This window comes from Calypte anna, chromosome 5A, assembly GCF_003957555.1.
Source record: "Calypte anna isolate BGI_N300 chromosome 5A, bCalAnn1_v1.p, whole genome shotgun sequence".
Classification (NCBI taxonomy): Eukaryota; Metazoa; Chordata; class Aves; order Apodiformes; family Trochilidae; genus Calypte; species Calypte anna.
In genome coordinates, this window is record NC_044251.1 from 3,654,533 (window position 1) to 3,680,407 (window position 25,875).

At 40.0% G+C, this 25,875-nt stretch overlaps 1 protein-coding gene across 2 annotated transcripts in view; it reads left to right on the forward strand.

The window, feature by feature from the left end:
* Positions 1-25,875, forward strand: part of CKAP5 (cytoskeleton associated protein 5) — a 49,568-nt gene that overhangs the window by 8,434 nt on the left and 15,259 nt on the right. For both annotated transcript variants that reach the window (XM_030452663.1, XM_030452664.1), the window contains exons 2-27: positions 1,763-1,855; positions 2,391-2,584; positions 4,037-4,243; positions 7,464-7,635; positions 8,872-9,004; positions 9,289-9,392; positions 9,741-9,854; positions 10,074-10,178; positions 10,686-10,775; positions 10,880-11,044; positions 11,853-11,981; positions 12,815-12,994; positions 13,915-14,028; positions 15,124-15,234; positions 15,930-16,022; positions 16,601-16,786; positions 17,969-18,063; positions 19,074-19,131; positions 19,216-19,341; positions 19,676-19,812; positions 19,970-20,144; positions 20,692-20,805; positions 22,774-22,902; positions 23,501-23,695; positions 24,760-24,895; positions 25,689-25,777. In XM_030452663.1, the coding sequence (XP_030308523.1) occupies positions 1,799-1,855; positions 2,391-2,584; positions 4,037-4,243; positions 7,464-7,635; positions 8,872-9,004; positions 9,289-9,392; positions 9,741-9,854; positions 10,074-10,178; positions 10,686-10,775; positions 10,880-11,044; positions 11,853-11,981; positions 12,815-12,994; positions 13,915-14,028; positions 15,124-15,234; positions 15,930-16,022; positions 16,601-16,786; positions 17,969-18,063; positions 19,074-19,131; positions 19,216-19,341; positions 19,676-19,812; positions 19,970-20,144; positions 20,692-20,805; positions 22,774-22,902; positions 23,501-23,695; positions 24,760-24,895; positions 25,689-25,777 (3,408 nt within the window). In that variant the 5' untranslated portion in view covers positions 1,763-1,798. The remainder of the gene's footprint in view (positions 1-1,762; positions 1,856-2,390; positions 2,585-4,036; positions 4,244-7,463; positions 7,636-8,871; positions 9,005-9,288; positions 9,393-9,740; positions 9,855-10,073; positions 10,179-10,685; positions 10,776-10,879; positions 11,045-11,852; positions 11,982-12,814; positions 12,995-13,914; positions 14,029-15,123; positions 15,235-15,929; positions 16,023-16,600; positions 16,787-17,968; positions 18,064-19,073; positions 19,132-19,215; positions 19,342-19,675; positions 19,813-19,969; positions 20,145-20,691; positions 20,806-22,773; positions 22,903-23,500; positions 23,696-24,759; positions 24,896-25,688; positions 25,778-25,875) is intronic.

Sequence of the window (25,875 nt, forward strand, 5' to 3'; positions counted from 1 at the left end):
CCTGGTTCTTATAAAATCCTGATGTGAAGGAATGGTGTGACCACTAATTAACCCAGAGTGAGGATTTTCTTTTTTTAATATGTTGTCCATATAAAAAGGTAGTGTGCTAGAATTAACAGCTTAGTAGAACAGGCTTCAGGTAGCCTCACTTCTGTGTATTTTGTCTCTTACATAATGAGAGTGAACCCTTCATACTCAATGATTTATAGTTCTAGGGATTAATTAATTTCTCTTTTGGCTCTCAATAAATTGTCTTTTTTTTTTTTTGAAAAAGCACAGCTCTCAGTACCATAGTCCTGTTGTTAATAAAAAGTGTGTGCATCACTGTCAGTGAAATGAGAAGGAGAAACCATAATATGCTTGAATAGATTTGTTTATATGGCTTGTCAACTTTTGTCCTGACATTGACTTTCATTACATTGTTAGTGGGCAAATGAGTAAGTTTATGGTATTGTAGGGAGACCAGTATTAATATCCAGAGGAATCTATACATATCTGAGGTAAGTTTAATCTCATTTGACTGGGTGTGTTTGGTAGCTGGTAGGAGTTTGGGCTCATTTTGGTTTTTAAATTATTGGGTGCTTGGGTTTTTCCTTTTCTGAAGTGTCTTCTAACTAATGCAGGAGGGAAGAAAAATATTTTCATTGTAGACCCTTGTTAGCCTAATTTTACTGTTCAGTTAGCTGTGTGTTATATGGCTGACAGAAGGCATTGGAGAATTTCTAGGGGTTGATTTTCTGCAAGGAACCTCTGTGCATTACCTGTAATACTTTGTAGGTTAAACTATGCACCTTTACTGTCTGAGGTGGAATTTGATTTATCAATATTCTGCTAGTGCAATATATTTATATATCTGTGGTGATAAGTTGCTGTGTATGCTGTCCAGCTTCTAGAGTTTTGATTATCTTTGTCTCTGCATTTGAACTGATGTGCTGGAATGTCTTGGTCCTTTGGTTTGATTTGGTTTGTTTCAGTAAATAATGCTGGGTGTCCTCATTACTGCTGCTATTTTGATGTCTGCTCGTCTCCCTGCATCAGGCCTGTTGTACAGTATGTTTGAGATGGCATTGAGCCTGAGGTCTCATCTCTCATAGCCTAATGGTATTTCTGTCTTAATAGAAAAGAAAGGAGTGGGGAGGGGAAGGAGGAAGACACTTAGAAAGTTGGATGGGTAAGGATTTGAGCCCTAGATGTGGCAAGATATCTTCTTGATAGATGCTGACACTGGCTACCTTTAGAATTAGGCCATTAAGTGGTTAGCTTGCAAAAATGGCTTTTGTTCCCCATTTCAGCCATGCTGTTTGTCCAGCTGCTAGCATGGCTGTCCTTACACCAGCACCCCAGTATTTTTTGACACTGATTCATGGCACCTGTTGCTGAAAGCACATGTCAGTAAGAATACCCTCAGTGTGGCTGGTGTCTTCTTTTAGTGCCTTAATTGTGGTACATCCTTCCTCAAGGTGAGTTTATTCTCTGCCTGTCTGCTCATCTTACTCAAATTTTCACAGATTGAAGCTTCCAGTGTCTGAAATATTAGGAGTTGCACTGCTCTCTAATCTTTAATGGCTTCTGGTGTCCTTCCAGGACTAACAGAATGGTGATCTAGTCAAAATATAGCATATCTAAATATAATTGCAAGCTTTGGAGAGTGGGTTGCATATTAGGAATAGACTTGCTGTGTAGGTCTTTTTTCTTTTTTATTTAAGTGTGTTGCAGGTGGCACCTCCTGTGTTTTTGTTTTAATTCATCAATATCTCCACAGGAATTACTGTAATTATAAGAGAGAACCTGAATTACAATGGGGGACGACAGTGAGTGGATGAAACTGCCCATTGACCAGAAATGTGAGCACAAGGTAGGAAATCTTGTTTTGGGGTTTGGCTTGCTGCATGTCTTTGCTGTGGTGATTCTGTGGCACTCCTCAAGTGCACTATAGTTATGTGATCTTGACAGCAGCACAGTGTGTGTATAACAGCTCTGAAACTGCATCATTTTTACCCAACTTTGAGGCTGTGTAGCATTTATTAAACAGAATTCAGTAGCATGGTAATCTGTATGATGTAAGCTTGTATGCTGAAATATGAGTGGACTCTGTGGTGAAATTACTCATCTGCATCTGAAACTATTGTTAGGCTCCCACCTACTCATCAGTGGTTGTTAGAGCTTATGAAGAGTAGTGGGGAAGGCTGATGTGTCTCTATCCAGGTTATTCTTGGCAAAAGAACAACATATTTTGTCCTATTAGACATTATTCATATCATTACTGAAGAGAAACAGTGCAGCTGCCAGCTTACTGAGAATGCTTTCTAGGATAATTGAAGAATTTTGTAGAATTGGTGAGTTAAGATTTGTACTAGCATAACATCTGAATATTTGGTTTCTGCTTCCAGCTATGGAAAGCCAGATTAAATGGTTATGAAGAAGCCCTTAAGCTCTTCCAGAAGATAGATGATGAAAAGAGTCCTGAATGGTCCAAGTATCTTGGATTGATAAAAAAGTTTGTGACAGACTCCAATGCAGTGGCTCAGTTGAAAGGACTGGAAGCAGCACTTGCTTATGTTGAAAATGCACATGTAGCTGGGAAGTAAGTATCCTTTTCATGTTACTGGTAGGCTATGACAGTTAAATGTGCTTTTTTGAGAAAGGCTACAGGTAAGTTGTACAGTGGACACTGATTTTATCTTTACTCTTGAGAGCAGAACTTGCTTCCTGATACAGAAAATGTGCTGACTGGTAGGCTTGCCTAGCGGGTGGCTTCTACATCCATATTAGCTTGTCAGAAATTCCTTATTGCATTCAGAAAAGCTATCAAGGGCAGTAGTACAAGTTGCTGAAATGGTAGAGAAAATGAATCAGTAATTTGGTGGTATTGGTCTTGTGAGTTGGAATTCCTGTTCTTAGTTGACTGAAACCTTGTGTATGTACAGGGACCCCTTTTTTTTTTTCCCAGGGAGATATTAGTGTAATTTATTCATACAATAAAATTGCATGTATACAGTGTTGCTTCCAACTTAGCCAGTATGAATCTTCATACCTGCCAGTTTCTTAACAGGAGTTTTTTTAGTATTTCACTGTCGTCTAGCCTGTTAAATAGCCTGTACTCCCAAGGGTGAAATAATAACACCTGGTGGTGGTCCAGATCAGTGCTTTGATCCACTGCCTTTGTGACCTAATAAAATTAGTAAGTATCATGTTTAAAAATCAAGTAAGCAAATCCAAAGCTCTGTTTAAAAACCTAATTATCTTCTATGTGGGAAAACAGTCTGCAGAGGCTTAAGGATTCCACGTGCACATCAATATGATTGTATGAAATCCTTTATTAGCAACTTGCACTCTCTTTATATAGAGAAGCCTTGTTTACACCATCCTATCATGCAGGTGGCCTTGCACTCCAACCACACATACCATTCTCATGGAACCTTCTTCCCACATAATTATTTTCCTCCTCTGTTGCCAATTAAGTTATCTCTTTCCCAGTAGCTCATTCTCAGAAAGCCTCTAACTAGGCCTCAATAACCATTAACCCAATGTAGCCTAAATTGAAGTAAGTCAGGATTGCTCACAACTTGTATATTTCTGAACTGTTTCCCCAACACTTCTACACCCTTGATTTAAAAGTGATTTTCCTTGATTGAAAACTTTGAAGCAGGTATGAAGTTCTGTGTTGGAATTATGCACCAATGCTCTGTGTTAGTTAACAGTAACTTACAGCTCCAGAAAATGTCATTTATGGACCATAACTAATTACTGAATACAATTTTGAGGAAATGTTCATTATTTAGTCTGGTGTAGTCCAATATTAGGAAGATGTTAACCAGCACTCAGGAGTTCTTCTGATTAAGTTGGAGGCTGAAGTCTCTGCTTACAAAAAAACTATTACCTTCAAAGTTACCTTTGATTTTAGTCTGTATTATATGAGGACTTGCTAGGTTTTAATCCATTTTTTGGTGTTGTGTGTGCTTTATTCTGTGCATAATGTTGTAGAGACCATTATTCCCTGAAATGTTCCAGCAGTAACACATTTCTCATCTTTCAGGACTACAGGAGAAGTAGCTTCTGGAGTTGTAAATAAAGTGTTCAATCAGCCAAAAGCCAGAGCAAAAGAGCTGGGTCTAGATATATGTCTAATGTATATAGAAATTGAGAAAGGGGAAGCAGTACAAGAAGAATTGCTAAAGGGTCTGGACAACAAAAACCCAAAAATCATAGTAGCATGTATAGAGACCCTGAGGAAAGCACTAAGGTAAGCTTTTAATTTTTACTTTGTGGCTTGTTTTCTTTTCTTTTTCTCTCTTCCTAGCAGTATGTAGAGTCTAATTTGTTGCTCAAGTCTTTTTAGCAGACCCTCCTTATTTTTGCCTGGGATGAATCTCTACTGAGCCAATATTTTGTGATAATAACAATTGAGAGCATCATGGGACTTTTTAGATGTGAGAGATGCCTTTGTTGCACAAGCATCATCTGGATCACTTTTGTTCAAGGCAACTGTTTACCAAAATTCCATTTTCACAATGAACCTCTGAAAGAAGGGCAGCATGAATGTGTCTTGCTCCAGACTGTGGAGCTTTTCTGAATAGCTGAAATAAATTCACTGATGGGAGAGCTGACATGCAGACCATTCTTTATAAAAGCCTGTTTTCCTCCCTGGTGTGTGAGCATCTTTAATTGGGTACATGGTGTTTGGTTTTGGAAGAGAATTAAAAAGATAGAAGCTTATTGCACAGTAAACTTCCATCGTCCATATACTAATTTATTAAAAAGAAAAGCTGATAACACTCCCTAAAAACAAATCCAGTTTGATAAAGGTGGGGTAGTTGGTTTCAAGATTGGACTTGGAGCATCTTGCTTTGTTTCACTTCAAGTGTGTTGTCTGCCTCCTGTCAGTTGAGTGGAAAAAATTTGATTTTTATCAAATTCTTGTATGTGTTGTATAGACCATTCACTGCCTGTTAGATTATTATTTTTAAGGAAATAGTTTTTGTGAACAGAACACTTTTTTTTCTGAGAAGTAGTTTATGTGAAATCTCAAAATGGAAGAGTGTTGCCTTATAGTAGGTGTTTTCTAGAACTTGCTGAGCCATATGTACAGATGTTCCTTGTTGAAGTAATTGTGTCAGGCTTGTTGTAAGAGTAGTCACACATGGTAGTAGCAGTTGGCACATTTGCTTCTATTAAGTGAAACTGCTGTCCCAAATCTTAGGAATATGTTTTAGCTATTTTAAATTGCTTTATCTATTCAAATGCCCTTTTTAACAGTTCAATGTCATTAGAAACCTGCATAACCTTCCTTAATATCTTTCATCTGTATCTTTCACATCTGCTGATTTTTTTTTTTCTACGTGCAATATTTATTATCCTCAAGATGGCAAGATCAAATTTTTTCATATTCTTTCTAGTTCATTCATGTTGACTGAATTCATGTGTTATCTAACTTTGTCTTGTGCATTGACAGGGTTTCTGCACAGATAAAAAAAAATAGTCAGTGCTGTACATATATAATTAGATTAGCTTCTGGTGGTTTTTTCCTTGTGCTGAAGTTTGTTCTTTTTTGTGTTGTGAATTAGAGAATATATGAATTAGATGAGAATAACAGAATTTGTAGAGGCACTTTGCCAAATACACTCCTTTTTTTGAGCTGTGGTAGAAAAATAAAACTCTTGGGTAACTAATTTGTTTATATTAAATTTTCTTTTTCCTAAGACTGGAGCCTACTTTGCCTGTTTTAATACTTAATATTTCACAGAGCAGGTGTGAATAAAATGTTTAGCAGTAGAATTTTTACAGAGTGAATCATGTAAGTTTTAGTTCTTGAGCAGCCATTTTTGCCAGCTCTTTCATGTACTTGATTGGAGGGCAGCTGAAGGAAAAAATGTAATTGCAAAGGTTAAATCAGAATTCTCATGGAAAAGAAATGCTTCTTAATCAACAAAAAATATGGCTTCTGCAGTGATTGAGGTGTGATGCTTTAAGAGCTGTAACAGTTAATTTTGCTGTGAGTATAAGTAGGTTCCCATGTTCTCATCATGAGTAGTAATTGCAAAAGGAATCATAGAATTGGCTGGGTTGGAAGGGACCTCAGAGATCATCCAGTCCAACCCTTGATCCACTTCCCCTGCAGTTCCCAGCCCATGGCACTGAGTGCCACATCCAGTCTCTTTTGAAATATCTCCAGACACGGAGAATCCACTACTTCCCTGGGCAGCCCATTCCAATGTCTGATCACCCTCTCCAGAAAGAAATTCTTTCTAATCTCCAACCTAAACCTCCCCTGGCACAACTTGAGACCCTGCCCTCTTGTCTTGCTGAGAGTTGCCTGGGAAAAGAGCCCAACCCCCCCCTGGCTCCAACCTCCTTTCAGGGAGTTGTAGAGAGTGATGAGGTCTCCCCTGAGCCTCCTCTTCTCCAGCCTCAACACCCCCAGCTCCCTCAGCCTCTCCTCACAGGGTCTGTGCTCGAGTCCTTTCACCAGCCCAGTTGCCTCCTTTGGACCTGCTCCAGGACCTCAATCTCCTTCCTGAGCTGAGGGGCCCAGAACTGGACACAGGACTCAAGCTGTGGCCTCACCAGGGCTGAGCACAGGGGCAGAATCCCTTCCTTGGACCTGCTGGCCATGATGTTCCTGATCCAGCCCAGGATGCCATTGGCCTTCTTGGCTACCTGGGCACACTGCTGGCTCATGTTCAGCTTCCTGGCAATCCAGACTCCCAGGTCCCTTTCTGCCACTCTGTGCCCAGCCTGGAGCTCCCCATGGGGTTGTGTGTTGAACCTCATGCTGTTGGAATCAGCCCAACTCTCCAGTCTGTCCAGGTCCCTCTGCAGAGCCCTCCTGCCCTCCAGCTGATCCACACTCCCCCCAGCTTAGTGTCATCTGCAAATTTTGGTGCATGAAGCTCAACACAGTTTGTAGTCTGCTGAGAGGGTGGGTGATTGTCTGGAGAAACTTGAATTTGTGTCCTTTTGGCAGCACAGTTCAACCCATGTTTTTTCTGTGAAGATGATACAGGCTCATTATAATTATATGGCCCAACAAGGGGAAAAGTGACTGAGGCTTTTACTGAAGTTTGCCTCCAAGGGTAGACAAAGGAGATGTTATTCTCATTAAAAAAAAAAAAATAGGTCATACAGGTTTTGATCTAAAGGCACTTTCTTTTTTTCTCCCTTACTTCCACACTCCCCTACCCCCAACAGGGGAACAGATGTAAGCAGCAGATTGGATTAAGTGCTTTGAAGCAATTTCAGAAGCCTAATTTTGTCATTCCAAGGTGGTCATGGAGAGGGTTGTTATGATAGGACAAATATTCTTTAAATTTGACAATATGAGTAGCATCACAGAATAATTGTTCATGATTTAAGTAAATTAAACACTTCATGGATTGTTTATAGAAAAGCTGTTATTATTTGTGGATCACTCTCTGGTTCCTACCTGGACCCTGCTGCTAATTCCATGTTTTTTAAACTTCCAGTGAATTTGGTTCAAAAATAATCTCACTAAAGCCAATTATTAAAGTACTGCCAAAACTTTTTGAGTCTCGGGAAAAGGCTGTTCGGGATGAAGCCAAACTCCTTGCTGTGGAGATCTACCGTTGGATAAGGGATGCTCTGAGACCTCCACTGCAGAATATCAATTCTGTTCAGGTAAGGAGAAAGCAGTTCTGTATCCAGACATTTGAGAAAACACTGCCATCCACACCTTCTCTTATCTTATGCTGTGTTGGGCATTTTTTAAAGTCAAGGCTGGAATTTTTCAGTATGAGCAATGTCATTTTTTAGCTGCTTGTAATTTTACCAGAAACATTAGTCCCCCTTTGACCCAATTTCTTTACAAACAACAGTCTGTTGTTGCTCTGAGTGAGTATCTATGGAGTTATGGGAGGAAGCATCACATAGAAACTATGGAGGTCATTTGGGAAGCAGAATGATATTTCTTGGAGACCTAGCTGAGGCAAATAGTTACCCTTGTAAAAGACTCATGCAATGAAAGTCTTATCATAGAATCCTAGAATTGGCTGGGTTGGAAGGGACCTCAGAGATCATCAAGTCCAACCCTTGATCCACTCCCGCTGCAGTTCCCAGCCCATGGCACTGAGTGCCACATCCAGTCTCTTTTGAAATATCTCCAGACACGGAGAATCCACTACTTCCCTGGGCAGCCCATTCCAATGTCTGATCACCCTCTCCACAAAGAAATTCTTTCTAATCTCCAAGCTAAACCTTCCCTGGCACAACTTGAGACCCTGCCCTCTTGTCTTGCTGAGAGTTGCCTGGGAAAAGAGCCCAACCCCCCCCTGGCTCCAACCTCCTTTCAGGGAGTTGGAGAGAGTGATGAGGTCTCCCCTGAGCCTCCTCTTCTCCAGGCTGAACACCCCCAGCTCCCTCAGCCCTTCCTCACAGGGCTTGTGCTGGATCCCTTCACCAGCCTCCTTGCTCTTCTCTTGAATTAATTTTGTCCAGGTGAGTTCAAGCAGTAACTTGTTGGGAAAGACAAAATTTAAAGCCCACCAACTCTCATCTAATAAAGCTCAACATATTTTGTCATAGTTTTAGTGTATTTTAATAGCATAGATGTAACAGATCTCCTTTTCTCTGCCACTTTTATTTTAAAGCTTCCACAAAGGCCACACCATTCTGAATGTTCTACAGTTTGTTCTTGTGTAATTGCTTTGCATTTATATTTTTGTTGATGATATTGTGTTGGTTGATCTGTTTGGTCAAAAGCTTCTGAACACTGAATGTGAAGGGGAAGTAACTTCTTTGGTGGCAGAAAAAAGAACTTGAAAGATGGTGCTACCTTGGCTTTGAAATGGGAAAACTGCAGTGCATTCCATGAAGTGTTTTCTTGTCATGAGATATGATTCTTTTCTTTTTTGACAGCTAAAAGAACTGGAAGAAGAATGGGTCAAAGTCTCATCATCTGCCCCTAAGCAGACCAGGTTCCTGCGTTCCCAACAGGAGCTGAAAGCAAAATTTGAGCAGCAGCAGGCAGATGGAGGAGATGCAGATGGAGGTAAATTATTTGCTCTCAGCTTCCTTGGGAGGTCTGTCACTGGTGTGTTACTTGTGAGGGAAATGTGTTAAATTGTAAAGATGTGTTTAATTCAAACCTGCTGCAGGACTTGGGGAGTGTACTACACAGCAAGAAAGCATGGGTGGAGCAGAGACTATATGATATCTGTCCTTCTGAATAGAAAAAAACAACTGCTGGTAGTACTTTCTGAACAATGAACTTTAAGTGGTGCTGTAGTAAAAGCTTTACCTGTCACTCTGCTTGTATTTTTCTCCTGGTTGCAGGAGGTGATGATGAGGAGGAGGCAGTACCACAGGTAGATGCCTATGAGTTGCTTGAAGCTGTAGAAATTCTTTCCAAGCTTCCCAAGGACTTCTATGAGAAAATAGTAAGCATAAACTTAAATACTATTCATTCTATGGCATGTGGAGCTAATGAATCTTAAGATTTACTGGCATTCTGCAATGGGTGCTTTACTATTACATGGATAATAGCAGACTAGGGCAAGTAAAATATAGACTAAGTTTTAAAAATCTACTTACCATCAAGAAAACTAATTTTTAGGAGCTGAGATGTCCTGGGTAAAGAGTATATTTGCAATTATTTATGTTGAACTCTAGGGAGACTTTAGCTCTCCCAAGGTAGAGTTAAGTTTTAAAAATCTGTAGTTTCTGGAAAGTATGCTTGTCTAAAATTGCTTGTATTTAAAAAGGAATGTATATTATTTACTCTGCAGGAAGCAAAAAAGTGGCAAGAAAGGAAAGAAGCTCTAGAAGCTGTTGAAGTGCTGGTGAAAAATCCCAAACTGGAATCAGGAGACTATGCAGACTTGGTTAAAGTTCTCAAAAAGGTAATAAGTAAAACCCAGTTTAATTTTATTTTTTGTAATTTATTTGTGTTATATTTTAGAGGCTACAGCTGAGTTAATACTGATGACTAGAAAATTACCAGCTGGAACAGTAGTGGAAATAACCCACTCTGTGGCCCACTGACTGTTCTAAGAAATCCTTCCATGTCTCTGAAATTTGTTTTTTCAGTTTTTCACACTGCTTGTTGATATTCTCTTCAGGTTGTTGGAAAGGATACAAATGTTATGTTGGTTGCATTGGCTGCCAAATGCCTTGCTGGACTGGCTACTGGCCTCCGAAAGAAATTTGGACAGTATGCAGGGCATGTAAGTAAGAATATCTACTTCTTTCTTGGATGTGTTTGCTCCAAGAAGTATTAAGCTTGATTTAGAACCATGGTCTTGAGAGCTGGGGGTCAACTGAGGGCTTCTTAATGAGCTGTGCTGGGTGCTGTCAGGAAGCTGGGAAAGAGAGGACAGGTTATGTAGCTCCTTGGACTCTTGTAGTACAAGAACACAATCTCCATTCTGTTGGTTTGTGTTCCAGACCAGTATATCTGGTGAACTTGTGTATCTGCCTTTTGATTATCTTTGCTGTGAATTTATTCAGATATCTGTAATTATTAATAGATGGTCTGGAATGCAAATAATGCTGGAGATCAGCTAGTTTAAACTAGTTCATACTGCTGGTTGTGTACCCCTGGAAGGGCCAGCAGTGATGCTTGCATTTTTTACTTCTCTGGAGAATTCCAGGGAGCAGCCTTTCAGGCCTTCTGGTTGTATCAATGAAGAAGGGATTACCTTTTCCATTGGTTTCTTTTCCCTTTTCCATAGGTTGTTCCAACAATCCTGGAGAAATTTAAAGAGAAAAAGCCTCAGGTAGTACAGGCACTGCAGGAGGCCATTGATGCAATCTTTCTTACAGTAAGTATGGCACTTCTCTCATTGTCTGAGAACTGGTCTCTAGTTTTTGTTTACTTTTCTCTTACTTAACTGCTACTTAATGACTTCTTTATCCAACACTGCAGACCACCTTGCAGAACATAAGTGAAGATGTGTTGGCAGTGATGGATAACAAAAACCCAACAATTAAGCAACAAACATCCCTTTTCATTGCAAGGAGCTTCCGGCACTGTACACCTTCTACTCTGCCAAAAAGCCTGTTAAAACCTTTCTGTGCTGCACTTCTAAAGGTAAAGCAGGAGAAGCTGGGAGTTCTCTGGCATTGACTCAAGCACTATTATTGGGAGGCACTGGATTGTTGTGGGAGAAAGACCCTTCTGGTAGCATTCAGACTAAAAGGTTCTACTGTGCTTGCTGTGTAGCCGTAAGGGTCAGTTTTACCTGATGCCAAACTTGGAGAGGACTGTCAGTCATGGGAACAGTTTAGTCTTCTTTTTCTTGGTTTCTCTGGAACTGAAGACTCCCCATGTTTATAATAGACTAAGATAATTTGCAACTATGACACTTCTGGGCACTGTGCCGCTTTCTTCTTGTGGGCTTCTCTAGCAAGTTTTAGTCAGAATGCTCTATGTAATTTACCATGAATAAAAGAACCACTGTTGATCATACACTGCAGCTACACTAGAGCATTTATCAGGCCAAATTACAATGATGTGTACTTCCTTCTTAATGCAAAATAACCCTTTCTTTGTTATGGGAAATATCACTGGCTTCAAAAATGAAGATCTGGGCAGGGTTGTAGAACTCCTTGTGAACTTGTGTGGTGTTGCAGTATCTATTAAAGCATGAGTGCTTACCCTCATCTTGTGCACAAGATTCAAAGATGGGAAGCTGTCTATATCTGAGAAACAGCAAACTTGATCAGTACATGGGAAAGCAGAAGTGAAATATAACCTTGTTCTTCAGTGTAAGGGTAAAGATTATTCTGTAGTAGATGTTGATTTCTAAAAAAGGGAAGGGAATTTGTACAGAAGATGGATCTAGGGATCTGTTCAGCTAAGAATTGCAAGTCATATGATACAAGTTCTCTTTCTGCAGCATATCAATGATTCTGCTCCTGAAGTAAGAGATGCAGGATTTGAAGCATTAGGCACTGCCTTGAAGGTGGCTGGAGAGAAAGCTGTGAATCCTTTTCTAGCAGATGTAGACAAACTAAAGCTTGATCGGGTGAGTTTATTATCAAAATGTAAAAAAAATGCTTCATCTACTTAAGATTCATTTTGGCTAGAGGAGACTGAACAGGATGCTTTAGCTAATAATTTTCAGTGCAGATTTTTGCAATTTTTTTGTTTTCTAAAATGCATTAGTATGTTAACATTACACCTTTTCATTTTTGCATAAATTATCTGTTTTGGCTTCAAACCTGTAATATCTATGAGGTGAGTTGTGAAGCTTGGGTTAGTGTTGCTTTTGATTTTGTTTGGTTGTTTGTATGTGGTGTTTTTTGTTTCTGAATGTTTTTCTCTGGTGTCTAAAACAAAGCTTAAGATTTTGCATCACAACCAGGTGGTAAAATTCTATATTACTAGATAGGATTTGGTATTAAAAACATTGCAGCAATGAAGTTTTCATGCTTTTACATAAGCTGCAGGTTTGTTAACTGCATGATGATTTTTTTTTTTAACCTAAGGTGCTAAGAATTTGTCTTTTACAGGGTCTGTAAGTCTTAGGTGGGTGTCACTGCTTTTTATGTGTATAAATGCACTTCATTTTGAACTAGGAAAATTATTGTAGCAACAGTGGTGGCTCATGCCATTGACTGGTTAATGTTACTACTGCAAGGAACACAGGTTAACAGGATTTGGTTCATTCAACAACTTAAACTCTTCAAATATTTTCCAGCGTAGTCAAGTTTGAATCACAGCTCTTGAAGGGATGTTTTACATCCAGTTGTGGTAGCTAAATAACTTTTTTCTTTTTCTTCTTCCCCTTCCTTTTTTCCCCCCTTCTTCTATACCCTGTTTTGTTTTGTTTTTGCTTTTTTTTTAATTGCTTGACAGATTAAAGAGTGTGCTGAGAAGGTAGAACTGATTTATGGTAAAAAGACAGGAGGAGCTGCTGAGAAAAAAGAGGGCAAGGCTGTTAATGGAAAGGCTCCAGCTCTTTCAGGGTCTGGAGATAAAGAAGCAAAAGATGCAGCAGCCAAACCAGGACCACTGAAGAAAGCACCTGCTGTGAAGGTAAGGATTGCCAAGAGATTGTCTGAGAATTACAGCTTTCTGGGGTTGCATTGAATAGTTGGTTGATGGAGACCAGAGGTGACCTACTGAACGCTGAGGAATCACTCTTTCTGTAGGACTAAGCAAGCCCAACAACAAAAACAGTCCTGGAGTTGGAGAATGTACTTGATGAAATCTGGTTTTAATGATGCAATCTGCCTTGTCACTTCTGTTTTAATACCAGATTTTGGTACTGAAGTTATGACAGGGTGCTGGAGGCCTTCAGAGGATATTGTAGCCTCAATGTGTTGTGTGGTGGTGTAGTAATATTTGGCTGAAGTCAATGTCTCTTACAAGCAAGGTTACTAATGAAGTTTTCAGTATTCTCTTTAATGTTGTTTCTAGTTTGTTACAATAAATAATTTGAACCATTAACCTGTAATGCTTCAAAATTATAACTTGTATTTTTGAAATGGACCTAAGTAGCAATATAGGTGGTCTTTGTAATACTCTGCTTAGTTCTCCAGGTGGGAAACCTTGAAGTAAACAGTAGAATGGATCTTTTTTTTTAATCTATTAATATTCTGGTAGCATAGAAAAGAGTCACCAGTTTCAAGTTTAATATCTAACTAGCATCTATAGGAGAATATACAGATACTCATTATTTCCTGGACCCTCACAAACAGCATATATTCTTTCTCTTTTCATCTTTCTTTGTTCTGTGTATCCCTGTTACTCTGTGTCTTACAAAGCCTGGTAGTCTGAAAGCAACCTATAAATTAAATAAGCTCTAATATTTAAACTGTTTCTCTGCCTACAACTGTTAGGGTAATAGAGAGGGGTGTTTTCTGATGTTAGACTGGAGAAGTGTAGGAAAAGTAGTTATTTTGGTGTCTGGACTGGAATCCTGTTCTTTGCTAACTTACCCATTTCATTTCTAGCCTGGGGGCCCACCCAAGAAAGGCAAACCAGCTGCAGCTGCAGGCATGGGAGGTGCTGGGGTTAAAGGCAAGAAGGGTCCTGAGACAAAGGAGATATTTGAACCAGAGCTCTCAGTGAGTATTGGGCTATTCTCTGATATAAGTTCTCCAGCTGCTACAGAATTTTTCACTGACGTTGAGGGGTGGGTCCTGTTAGGACAAGGGAAAGCCATACATTTAAATAAACTACTTTATAACTGATAAAACTGATGTTTGATACATGCTGGTAAATACACCTGTTTTTCAGGCACCTGTTGGTACCAGGTCATACAAGACACCAAACAATGCATCATGCTAATGTCATAGGATATCTCATGTCATCTCTCTAGGAACCAATGAAACAAGTGAAGCTATGACCACTTCATATGCAATTTAGTTGTAATGTGGGGTCTACAGTATTCTGGAGTTCACCTTGAAATATGAAATACACTACAATAATAATTACACAAACTGATACAGCTTTAGTCCATACTGTTAAGTTACACCTCAAGAAAATTACTGAATTCTTCATGTTAGTTGGACATCTGCCTACCTTCTTGGTAGGTAATCAGGTAAACTAAGCTATCTGTAGGTCAAACAGGAAAACAAAAGCTAGTAAAGCTTTGCTATATATATATATATGCAAGTTTTTTTGACTGCCAGTTATATTTAGAGTGCCTCTTAGAATCAGTGCTTTCCATTATGTATCCAGTTTATAGGGCTAGGGATACAGGGGAAAGTGAATATGTTGCTCCTGAAGGTGATACAGACACCAGTGGAAGAAGTTTGTGTTGTTTTGCATATAGTAAATTTTCTTTCCTCATTTTGAAAAAAATGGATGCAGAAGCTAGATCTTCTCCCACCCACCCTCATCAACCACTGATTCATTGTTGGAAATGTTTATTCAGACTTTACACAAAATTATCCTGCAAATTTTTAAGTTCCCTGTGCTTGATTCTGTAGGTAGGTAGTGGCTGTTGAGGACTGGTTATATACTTTCCAGGGATTACTTTTCTAGTAGATTTCACACCTTTCACAGAACTTAGATTCATAAAGTGCCTAAACTATAAGCCGTGTAAAGTCCTTAAATCTGGATCAGGTAACTTTTTTCCTATTTTGTAAATCTGCCACAGTGTGAGGTCATTCCAGGCTTACAGTGAGGTGTTTAACCTTGTTCTGGTCTGTTTGCAGATAGAAGTATGTGAGGAGAAAGCTGCTGCTGTCCTTCCAGCTTCTTGTATCCAGCAGCTGGACAGTGGCAACTGGAAAGAGAGGCTTGCCTCCATGGAGGAGTTTCAGAAGGTGAGTTTGTAGCAGCTGATAAGAAGAGGCAGGTGGGTAAAGAGAGAGAAGACATTTTCTTCAGCCTCTTAGGCCTGGTCACTCTTTAAAGACATACCAGTAGCAGGGTTCTGTCAGATATGAGTTCAGATAAAGTAAACATTACTTGCAAAAGGCAAGTGGCTTATGCTTTAAATTGTAACTCCAAGACTGTGGAGTATGTCTTTAAATTTAATGTCAATAGTTACACTTCTGTTAAAAATATTTGTGTGTGGGTTGAGGATGCATAGGGGTTTTTTTTTTTTTTTTTTAATTAAACAATACATAATTCTAAAGCTTAGTCTCAAAGATAGAGGTTTAAAAAAAGTTTTGCAATGACTGGGCAAAATCAGTTGTCAGTCTCTGATTACTGCATGTTAGGTAGCAATAATTTGGCAATAATACTAAAATTTCAGCAGGCAAGTAGTTGATGTTTGAAGATGTATACAGTATCTTTACAGTGTCTTTACAGCTGGTGGGGGGTGCTTCATGTAGTCACAAGCTAAGAACCATCATGCTTCACTCATGTGAAGCCTGGCTTTCTTCCCATGGTATCTGTCATAAAACCCACACAGGCCAGAAGGCATCAGCTGTAGGAGAGCAGAGGTAACTTTTGGTTGTGTTTTGGATTTTGTATCACTTGCAACCCACTGGCTACCTTAATGTTTATCCTTAAGGCTGTTGAGCTTATGGAGAGAAGTGAAATGCCTTGCCAAGCTCTAGTAAGAATGCTGGCCAAGAAACCTGGTTGGAAGGAAACAAATTTTCAGGTAAATGTTATTCTTCAGTAACTAAGGGTCCCTTTTTTATACTAAATGTAAGCTGTGCTTCTAATTAAAAGGGTATAGGTGCATGTATGTCACTGACAGCCCAAGCACCATGACCACATCTGTATTTGTAGTCAATAAGAATATAAACTCTGAAATTAAATTTGATTCCTGCTGACAGTTGAGCCTTAGAGACAACAGTTGTATATATATGTGTGGATATGTATATGAATGTGTGAATATATAAGTTCTAAAAGTGGGTGACAGCTGCCCAGTATTGTTGATTGCCTCAATATATAGCTACTAAAATGTGTTTATATATAATTTGTGTATAACCACACTATAAATACAAGTGTGTGTATATAAAATACATACTTGTCTGAACACAAACTTGTATAATACAGTATATATACATTTGTGCTTGTATAGGTACTCAAATATATATTTTATGTATACATTTGTGTTTACACAGATTATTTTTTTGGGTATATCTAAAAATACACAGAATATAGAAAACCCTCAAAAATTGGCCTGTAATTCACAACACATGAGTAACTTGCTTGCTGTTTTGGATGTTCCAGGTGATGCAGATGAAGCTGCATATCGTTGCACTGATTGCACAGAAAGGAACCTTCTCCAAAACTTCAGCACAGGTTGTGCTGGATGGTCTTGTAGACAAGGTTGGTGATGTGAAATGTGGCAGTAATGCAAAAGAAGCCATGACAGCAATAGCAGAGGCATGTCAGTTGCCATGGACTGCTGAGCAGGTGAGTGAGCAGCAGAGGTATGTTTCCAGTAAATAAAATCAGAAGTATTATTATGTGGGGTGTTCTTTCAGTCTGAATAGTAAATCCTAAATCATAGAATCATAGAATTGGCTGGGTTGGAAGGGACCTCAGAGATCATCGAATCCAACCCTTGAACCACCGTTGCAGTTCCCAGCCCATGGCACTGAGTGCCACATCCAGTCTCTTTTGAAATATCTCCAGACACGGAGAATCCACTACTTCCCTGGGCAGCCCATTCCAATGTCTGATCACCCTCTCCAGAAAGAAATTCTTTCTAATATCCAACCTAAACCTCCCCTGGCACAACTTGAGACCCTGCCCTCTTGTCTTGTTGAAAGTCGTCTGGCAAAAGAGCCCAACCCCCCCCTGGCTCCAGCCTCCTTTCAGGGAGTTGTAGAGAGTGATGAGGTCTCCCCTGAGCCTCCTCTTCTCCAGGCTCAACACCCCCAGCTCCCTCAGCCTCTCCTCATAGGGTCTGTGCTTGAGTCCCTTCACCAGCCTGGTTGCCCTCCTTTGGACCTTCTCCAGGACCTCAATCTCCTTCCTGAACTGGGGGCCCAGAACTGGACACAGGACTCAAGCTGTGGCCTCACCAGGGCTGAGTATAGGGGCAGAATCCCTTCCCTGGACCTGCTGGCCACGCTGTTCCTGATCCAGGCCAGGATGCCATTGGCCTTGGCCACCTGGGCACACTGCTGGCTCATGTTCAGCTTCCTGGCAATCCAGACTCCCAGGTCCCTTTCTGCCTGGCTGCTCTCCAGCCACTCTGTCCCCAGCCTGTAGCACTGCATGGGGTTGTTGTGGCCAAAGTGCAGGACCCGTGTGGCCTGAAAGTGATAGCTTAAGCTACCTTCTAAGACAGAAGTTAAACACAATCTCCTCCAAAAAAGCAAATATGAAGTAATAAATTTTGGTACTTTGCTGAAATCCTGCCAAAGCAGGTACACATCTACCAGAAAGGTCTTTGTGTACTTCCAGGACCTTCTGGTTCACTTCAGTTGCAGTCCTAGTCTGCTACTAGAAAGGTTTGTTGTGTCACACTGTTATCCCAGCTGTTCCAGTTTACTTTGTGTTCTGTTTTTCTTGACATTGTTATTCAAGTGCTTTGTTTGTCATCTGGTTTGCCAGTGGAAATTTAAACTTAGCTCTCTTCTGTTCCAGGTTGTGGCTATGGCTTTCTCTCAAAAGAATCCTAAAAACCAGTCAGAAACTTTGAACTGGCTTTCAAATGCAATTAAAGAGTTTGGTTTTTCTGGGTATGTATTTTAAGTAAATTGCTAATGGAAGTTTCAATGTTTCTAATCTAGGACTAAGAATTGTCAAATTGAACTGTCAGATTGGTCTGAAGAGGGTGGCTGTGAGTGTATCTGAAGTCTTGTTCTTTAAACTCTGATGCTGGCTCTGTCAGGTCCTCTTCTAACTAAATGTGTAAATGAAGGTATCTGACATTACTAATAGTGTAGAATGTAATTGCACTACTAGATGCTTTCTTCATGATTCTGCCTTCTTAAAAGCATTTTTCTTAAGATTTATATACTATAGGAGTGGGCAGGGCAAGGATCTATGGGATTTGCACATCTGCTGTTGCTGTTTTATTTGGATAAACCTGCAGCCAGGTGTATCTCTAAAATGTAGAGTGAAAAATCCAAAACAAAACATAAAACCCAACAGCCTGGAGAAGAGACCATACCAACATCCTTTTTGTTGTCCTTGTGAGATATTTTGAGGCTGATTGACAGGGTGAATTTCTAGCTGACTGGTAGCTAAGTGCCAGTTGCATCTGGCACTGCAAGAATAAGAAATGGATTCTCCATCAGAATCAGGAACAGCATTCCTTAATTTTAGTCATCAATCTCCTAATTGAATGTGGTCAAGCATATGTAATAGAGTTTATTCCACAGTTATTTCAGGTGTATCATGTATTGGGTGCTTAAAATCATTCCAGGTACATCCCTCAGGATTTCAGTCCTAGAAGTCATATGGTTGTAGTTTAAAATACTTCCCAGCTGTTATAGTAGCAGTTTTAGGTACAAATTCTTCTGTTCACTATGTTGATTTTCTTAGTAGGCTCTCTCACTTTTTCAATAGTTATTTATATAGCTACCATCTACACTGTATCTCTGTTTGAAGTGTGAATATCTTCTGCTTGCAAGATACTTGTATAAATATGTTCCCAGCACTTTTTTTTCCTTTAGCCTATTGTGATGTTTATTGTTGGTGCTTCCTGTGTTGCATTTTACTGATGGAGGAAATCTTTTTCCTACAGACTGAATGTCAAAGCTTTCATCAGTAACGTCAAGACAGCTCTTGCTGCAACCAACCCAGTGAGTAAATTTAGACTTTCTTAACCCTTAATTATTATCAGTTCTTAATTTGAAGACTGATTGCTTTTATCTTCCTTCTGGCAGGCTGTGAGGACTTCTGCCATTACCTTGCTGGGAGTCATGTACCTTTATGTTGGACCTCCTTTGCGAATGTTTTTCGAGGATGAGAAGCCAGCACTTCTCTCCCAGATAGATGCAGAATTTGAAAAGGTGTGAAGTGTAGCTCTTTTATTTACCACGTATCATTAAAACTACTTGGAAACCTCAGTAGCTTGAATCTGTGGCAATATTGTGGACTAACTGTGTTTTCATAAGTGGGTCAGGTTCTCCAAGGCAGCTCACCAAAGCAGCTCCAAACTCATTGTGTCTGTCAATGTCAACAGCCACTTTTCCCCAAGGAACTGCAAAAGTTTTCTGGTTTTGTTTCAATAGTGATGTTTTAGCAGTCTGCCCTGAGTCAACATATTCATATCATGCAAATGTATTTGTAAAGTCAAAAGAAAAATGGTAGAACAGCTGTTGATGATTTTCATCTTGCCTGCAGATGCAAGGGCAGACAGTGCCAGCCCCAATTCGTGGCATCTCCAGGAACAGTGCAGTAGGTGGGGATGATGGTGAGGAAGAGGAACAGGAGGATGTTGGGAATGATGTTGTGGATCTTTTGCCAAGAACAGATATTGGGTAGGTTTGAATTCTAGAACCTAAAGGCACACTTCCACTGCAATTCAAAACCTGTTGTTTTTTTATTAACACTTTCTAAGCATAAATCTGATGTTAAAGCACTGAAACACTAAAAGACAGCTAAGATAATGGGGGTTGTACCTTCTTTCTTTTACAGTGATAAGATCACAGCTGAATTGGTGTCTAAGATTGGTGACAAAAACTGGAAGATCAGAAAAGAAGGTTTAGATGAAGTGACAAGCATAATAAATGATGCTAAGTTCATACAGCCAAACATAGGAGAACTTCCAGCTGCTCTGAAGAGTCGTCTTAATGACTCCAATAAGATCTTGGTATGTTGTTGAAAATCCTGTTTCAGCTATTTCTAGGTTAGAACTGAAGACAAACTATTTATGACTTCTGAATCCTGCTTATCACACTCTTTATTACAGTGTTAGAGTGGAATCAGCATCTGGAAAACAGTGAACTGTGTATTTCTAGGCCATGTATTTGCTTTTTTTTATGAATATTTGCCTTTGTCTTGGCTTTATATTAAAAAAAGCCTTCAAATAAAGAAAAGTTTACCTCTACTCTGAATATAATGCAACCAAAACTTAACAAAATAACCAACCAAAAGAAGCCAAAAATGAAGCTTGAATAATTTATGAAAGTGAAGTGTCCCTTCTTTGAAAATATTTTTAATTGAACTTAGTTTACTCAGAATATAGAAATTTGACCTGTGTAATGAATTTGGAGTCTGGAATAGACACTACTGGGCAGACATTCTCATGTAAAACTGTGGGTGTGCAGTAGTGTTGCTTTTCTTCATATGACTCCAGTTTTGCACACATTACATGGTTGTAATTGTATTTTCTTCAAAGCCTTTTTGTTTATGTGCAGGTGCAGCAAACTCTGAGCATTCTTCAGCAGCTGGCAACTGCAATGGGCCCCAGTATCAAACAGCATGTGAAAAATTTGGGTATTCCTGTCATTACAGTCCTAGGAGACAGCAAGGTAAGAAGATCACTTTGGTTTTGCTGCTCATAAGTCAAGCCTGACAATAACTGTTGCTTTTGAGAGATGGATGGTAGTTAAAGCTTCTTCAGAAGCTACAGGTTTTTTTTTCCTTACATAAATGAAGGTCATAGAATCATAGAATCCTTGGGGTTGGAAGGGACCTTGAAAGATCATCTAGTCCAACCCCCCCTGCCAGAGCAGGGCCACCTAGAGCACTTCGCATAGGAACGTGTCCAGGCGGCTTTTGAATGTCTCCAGTGAAGGAGACTCCACGACCCCCCTGGGCAGCCTGTTCCAGGGCTCTGTCACCCTTACAGGAAAAAAAGTTTTCCGGATATTCAACTTGAACCTCCTATGCTCCAATTTACACCCATTACCCCTTGTCCTATCACTGGTCACCACTGAGAAGAGCCTAACTCCATCTCCCTGACACTCACCCCTTACATATTTGAAAACATTGATGAGGTCACCCCTCAGTCTCCTTTTCTCCAAACTAAAGAGACCCAGCTCCCTCAGCCTTTCCTCATAAGGGAGATGTTCCACTCCCTTAATCATCTTAGTAGCTCTGCGCTGGACTCTTTCAAGCACTTCCCTGTCCTTCTTGAACTGAGGGGCCCAGAACTGGACACAATACTCCAGGTGCGGCCTCACCAATGCAGAATAGAGGGGGAGGAGAACCTCTCTTGACCTACTAACCACACCCTTTCTAATGCACCCCAGGATGCCATTGGCCTTCTTGGCCACAAGGGCACATTGCTGGCTCATGGTCATCCTCTTGTCTACCAGGACCCCCAGGTCTCTTTCCCCTACACTGCTCTCCAGCAGGTCAGCCCCCAACCTATACTGGGACAATTATCCAAATTAGGAATGTGTACCTGAATAAATATTCTGCCTGAGATGGACTCTCCTGCTTGTAAATAAAGCTAATCAGTGTCATGTTCAGCTTTTAAATGGAATGTGGTGACTGTATCCATGCTTCTAATGCTGAAGACACTGTTAAGACACTAACCAGGCTTGACTTAGTAAAGTTGCTTGTAGCATGCTTGGTTTTATGGGGTTTTTTTCCATTTTTTTTTTTAATTTGTTAGTGTGGACTCCAGTGTATATTTTTTTCTTTGTGCCACTGTTAGGAGACCTTTGAACTGGAGGTAAAGTCAAGATGGTTGGAACTAACACTGAAGCTTGTATAATGTCAGGGTTGAAATAGTCCATATGTTACATCAAAATCTAGTGAATAGTTGAAGAAAATCAGCTTGTAACATGAGCAAAGTTAAGTTTGGGTGATGGGAACCAAGGCTTTGTCAAGAGACCAGGTAGCATGTATTCACCTGTAGTAACTGATTTCTTTTCTTCAGTGAGATTAAAGATAAGAAAATTACTTCTAAGGATGCTCAGTTCTTATTTACAGACATGCCTGGATGTTTACCTTTGCATTTAATATTGGTTCTGTTACTGTTTTTGCTTGGGAAAAAACACTGAGGATGGAAATTGGTAGGAGCTGGAGGGCTTCCCTCTTCCTGACTTGACTTTTTTTCATATGTGTCCTAAAGAAGAGGCTCTGTAACCCACTTACCTTGATTTATGAATATCTATTTTTAACATTACATAAATAACTAACCTTATTCTTTAGCTTGTTTTAGACTTAAGAGACTCCCAAAATTCTCATCAATGAATGGTAGTAGTCACAAAGTGCTTTTAAAGATACATTTGTCCCTCTTAGAATTTACTTCTTAAAAAAATAATGGTAAATTAGTGTCCAATTAAATGATTTCTGCAGCTTATAACAACACTAAAGTGAAATTTTTCTGAATCTCAGACTTCTCAAACAGTGAATAAAATGGAGATTTCAGAGCCTGTGATGTAAAAGCTTTTTGCTTTCATGGGAAGGATGAATCTTTTGCCTCTTGATATAATGTTCTGACCCCTCTTTAGCAACATTCTTCTTAAAACTTGATCTTGCTACAGAATAATGTTCGTGCTGCTGCACTGGCAACTGTGAATGCCTGGGCTGAACAAACTGGTATGAAAGAGTGGCTGGAAGGGGAAGACCTGTCTGAAGAGCTCAAAAAAGAAAATCCTTTCTTAAGACAAGAGGTAAACTTCTGTTAAGTAAACTTCTTCATGTGCATCTAATGAAAATAGCATTACTTGCTTTGGACTCTATGAAATGGCACAATGCTACTACTGCATGAATAAACACAGCTCTCTCTTCATACTGACATCAAATTGTTAAACTGCAGAAGGCTAATAATGAGTTTCTTCCTGCATGGTAGCTGTCACTCAGATTTCAGTGCTTCTGAAATGAAACATACCTGTTTTGATCAACATTTTGAGTGTATTTTCTCTGAAACTGACCACATGGTAATGGAGACCAGACCTGAAGCAGAGGTATTAATATATTTGAGACTGATAAATGCAGATGAAATTCTGATCTTCCTTTCAAAAAGAAGGAAGAGCCCAACGCAGTCTTTAAATACCAGACTCCATGTTTTAAGATAGATGTGTATTAACATACTGTACTTAATTTTTTTGTTTGTTTAATTGCTGGCATGAAAGTTGATGTTAGTTAAGGATCATGCAAGGAAGGGTTGGGGTGGGTTTTTTTCTGAAGGACTCCTGTTCAGGCTCTTGTGTCCTGTCAGAGCACTGTGAGCACTTCAAAAGCTTTTTATTTTAAAACTTTTCATTTCAGCTTCTTGGTTGGCTGGCTGAGAAGTTGCCCACCCTACGTTCTGTTCCTTCTGACCTGCTCTTGTGTGTGCCTCACCTCTACTCCTGCCTCGAAGATCGGAACGGGGATGTGCGCAAAAAGGCTCAGGATGCTCTGCCCTTCTTCATGATGCACCTTGGCTTTGAGAAGATGGCAAAAGCCACTGGCAAGCTGAAGGTATTTCTGTCACTAAGGTTAGGCAGTATCCACTCTTTCAAGGTGACATGAACAGATCACACAATCTCATGGTGTGCTGTCTTGGCTTATGTGAGGTTACCTGCACAGAGTGTTTTCAGGAGGGACTGAAAATAATATAAAGAGGTCATGAGTTAAAACTTTCTCTCCTTCCAAGAAACCATGGCCACCACAGGTTCATCACTTCAGGGCCTTGACATTTATTGACTCTGGTTTTCTTCTGAAAAAAATCTGAAAAAATCTGCCTGCAAGGCAGATTTAAGGGAGTGGAACATCTCCCTTATGAGGAAAGGCTGAGGGAGCTGGGTCTCTTTAGTTTGGAGAAAAGGAGACTGAGGGGTGACCTCATCAATGTTTTCAAATATGTAAGGGGTGAGTGTCAGGGAGATGGAGTTAGGCTCTTCTCAGTGGTGACCAGTGATAGGACAAGGGGTAATGGGTGTAAATTGGAGCATAGGAGCTTCAAATTGAATATTTGAAAAAATTTTTTTCCTGTAAGGGTGACAGAGCCCTGGAACAGGCTGCCCAGGGGGGTCGTGGAGTCTCCTTCACTGGAGACATTCAAAACCCGCCTGGACACGTTCCTATGCGAAGTGCTCTAGGTGGCCCTGCTCTGGCAGGGGGGGTTGGACTAGATGATCTTTTGAGGTCCCTTCCAACCCCAAGGATTCTATGATTCTAAGGCAGCTTTCACAGCAGTTACCACCCAATTTTGAATGTATGCTTTAGGGTGGCTTCCAGGAGTTTATGTCCTATGGACTGTTGAGTGTTAAATCATTGGGGCACTCATTAATGTCATGGGACTGCTCACCTAGAACAAGTTGATGGTTCATGGTATTTCCATAAAACTTCTGAAAGAAGCCTAATGGAAAGATGTTCTACCTCAGAACAGAATTCTCTGAAAAGTTTGGTTTAATTTAAGTGTCCTGGAAGATGCTAAACTAAGAATAGTTTGTTTCAAACTACTCTTGTTTTCCTTTTCTTTGGTATGTGTTAGTAATCAGGATCACTTATCTTTCCAAATTTATCACTTCTTTTTTCTCTAGCCAACTTCCAAAGACCAGGTACTGGCCATGCTTGACAAAGCCAAAGCCAACATGCCAGCCAAACCAGCCCCTCCTGCAAAAGCATCTTCCAGAGTGGTAGGGGGAGCAGCTCCAGCCAAATTCCAGCCTGCATCAGGTAATCTCTCTTACATTCTGGAAAATGATAGAGAAAACTGAATTTTTGAAGCTTTTTGGCATGTCAGAGGAAGAAACCTACTTAGCAGGAGGAGGGGAATTCATGATTAGAGTTACAGATAGCTGTGTGATGATGTGAGTTCTATCTGCAGTAGTGGTTTTAATTGCAGTTGAGCCAACTTCCAGTCTAAGAAGGTTTTTCTTTTCCATATGACCATCTGTGAGCTGCTCTTTGAAAATACCTGCTTGGTGCTGAAGCTAAAACCCATAGGCTAGGGCAGTGTTGGGGGGTTTTTTTAGTTTTTTTTTCTAATACTTATCTGATTTTAACATGGCATTTTAAAAAATACTTTCACATTAGCTTTTATCTGGACTATTTCCTCACTACAGTCAGTTCACTGTGGGGCTACCAGAATGCTGTGCTGACTCTACAAAGAAGATGATGGGATTAGGGGCCAGGTGATTTGAAGAATCTGTCCTGCCCTACCTCTCTCTGTAGGGCCTGGCTTGTCTGCTCAAACTGGGTTCAATTACAGCTCTAGGCACTAGCTAGCAAAATTTGTGTGTGCATTGTTTTGATAATGACAAATTTCCTAAGATATTATGGTCTTAATTATGAAAACTTTGTATGCTAACATGGAATGTAAGGAGTTTCTTATATAGGTCTAAAATCTGCCAACATGTGTGACAGGAATATGGTCTATGAACAGTTTTTTTTCTCTACTAAGAATGGAAAACTGTGCTGACCTAAAATGGTCTTGTTGGTAGTTAAAAATGGTCTGTTGCTTCTCCAGCACTTGCTGAAGATTTGGGGTCCAATGCCATGGAATCCAAGCCTGATCCCAAAAAAGCCAAAGCAGGAGGAGTGTCCTCTAAAGCTAAGGTATGTTTTAATTCTGTGTAAAATCAGTTCTGTGAAGTTAATAGCTGTGGTTTGTTAATGCCTTACAGGTAGAGTATAACCCATGCTGTAGGGACTGC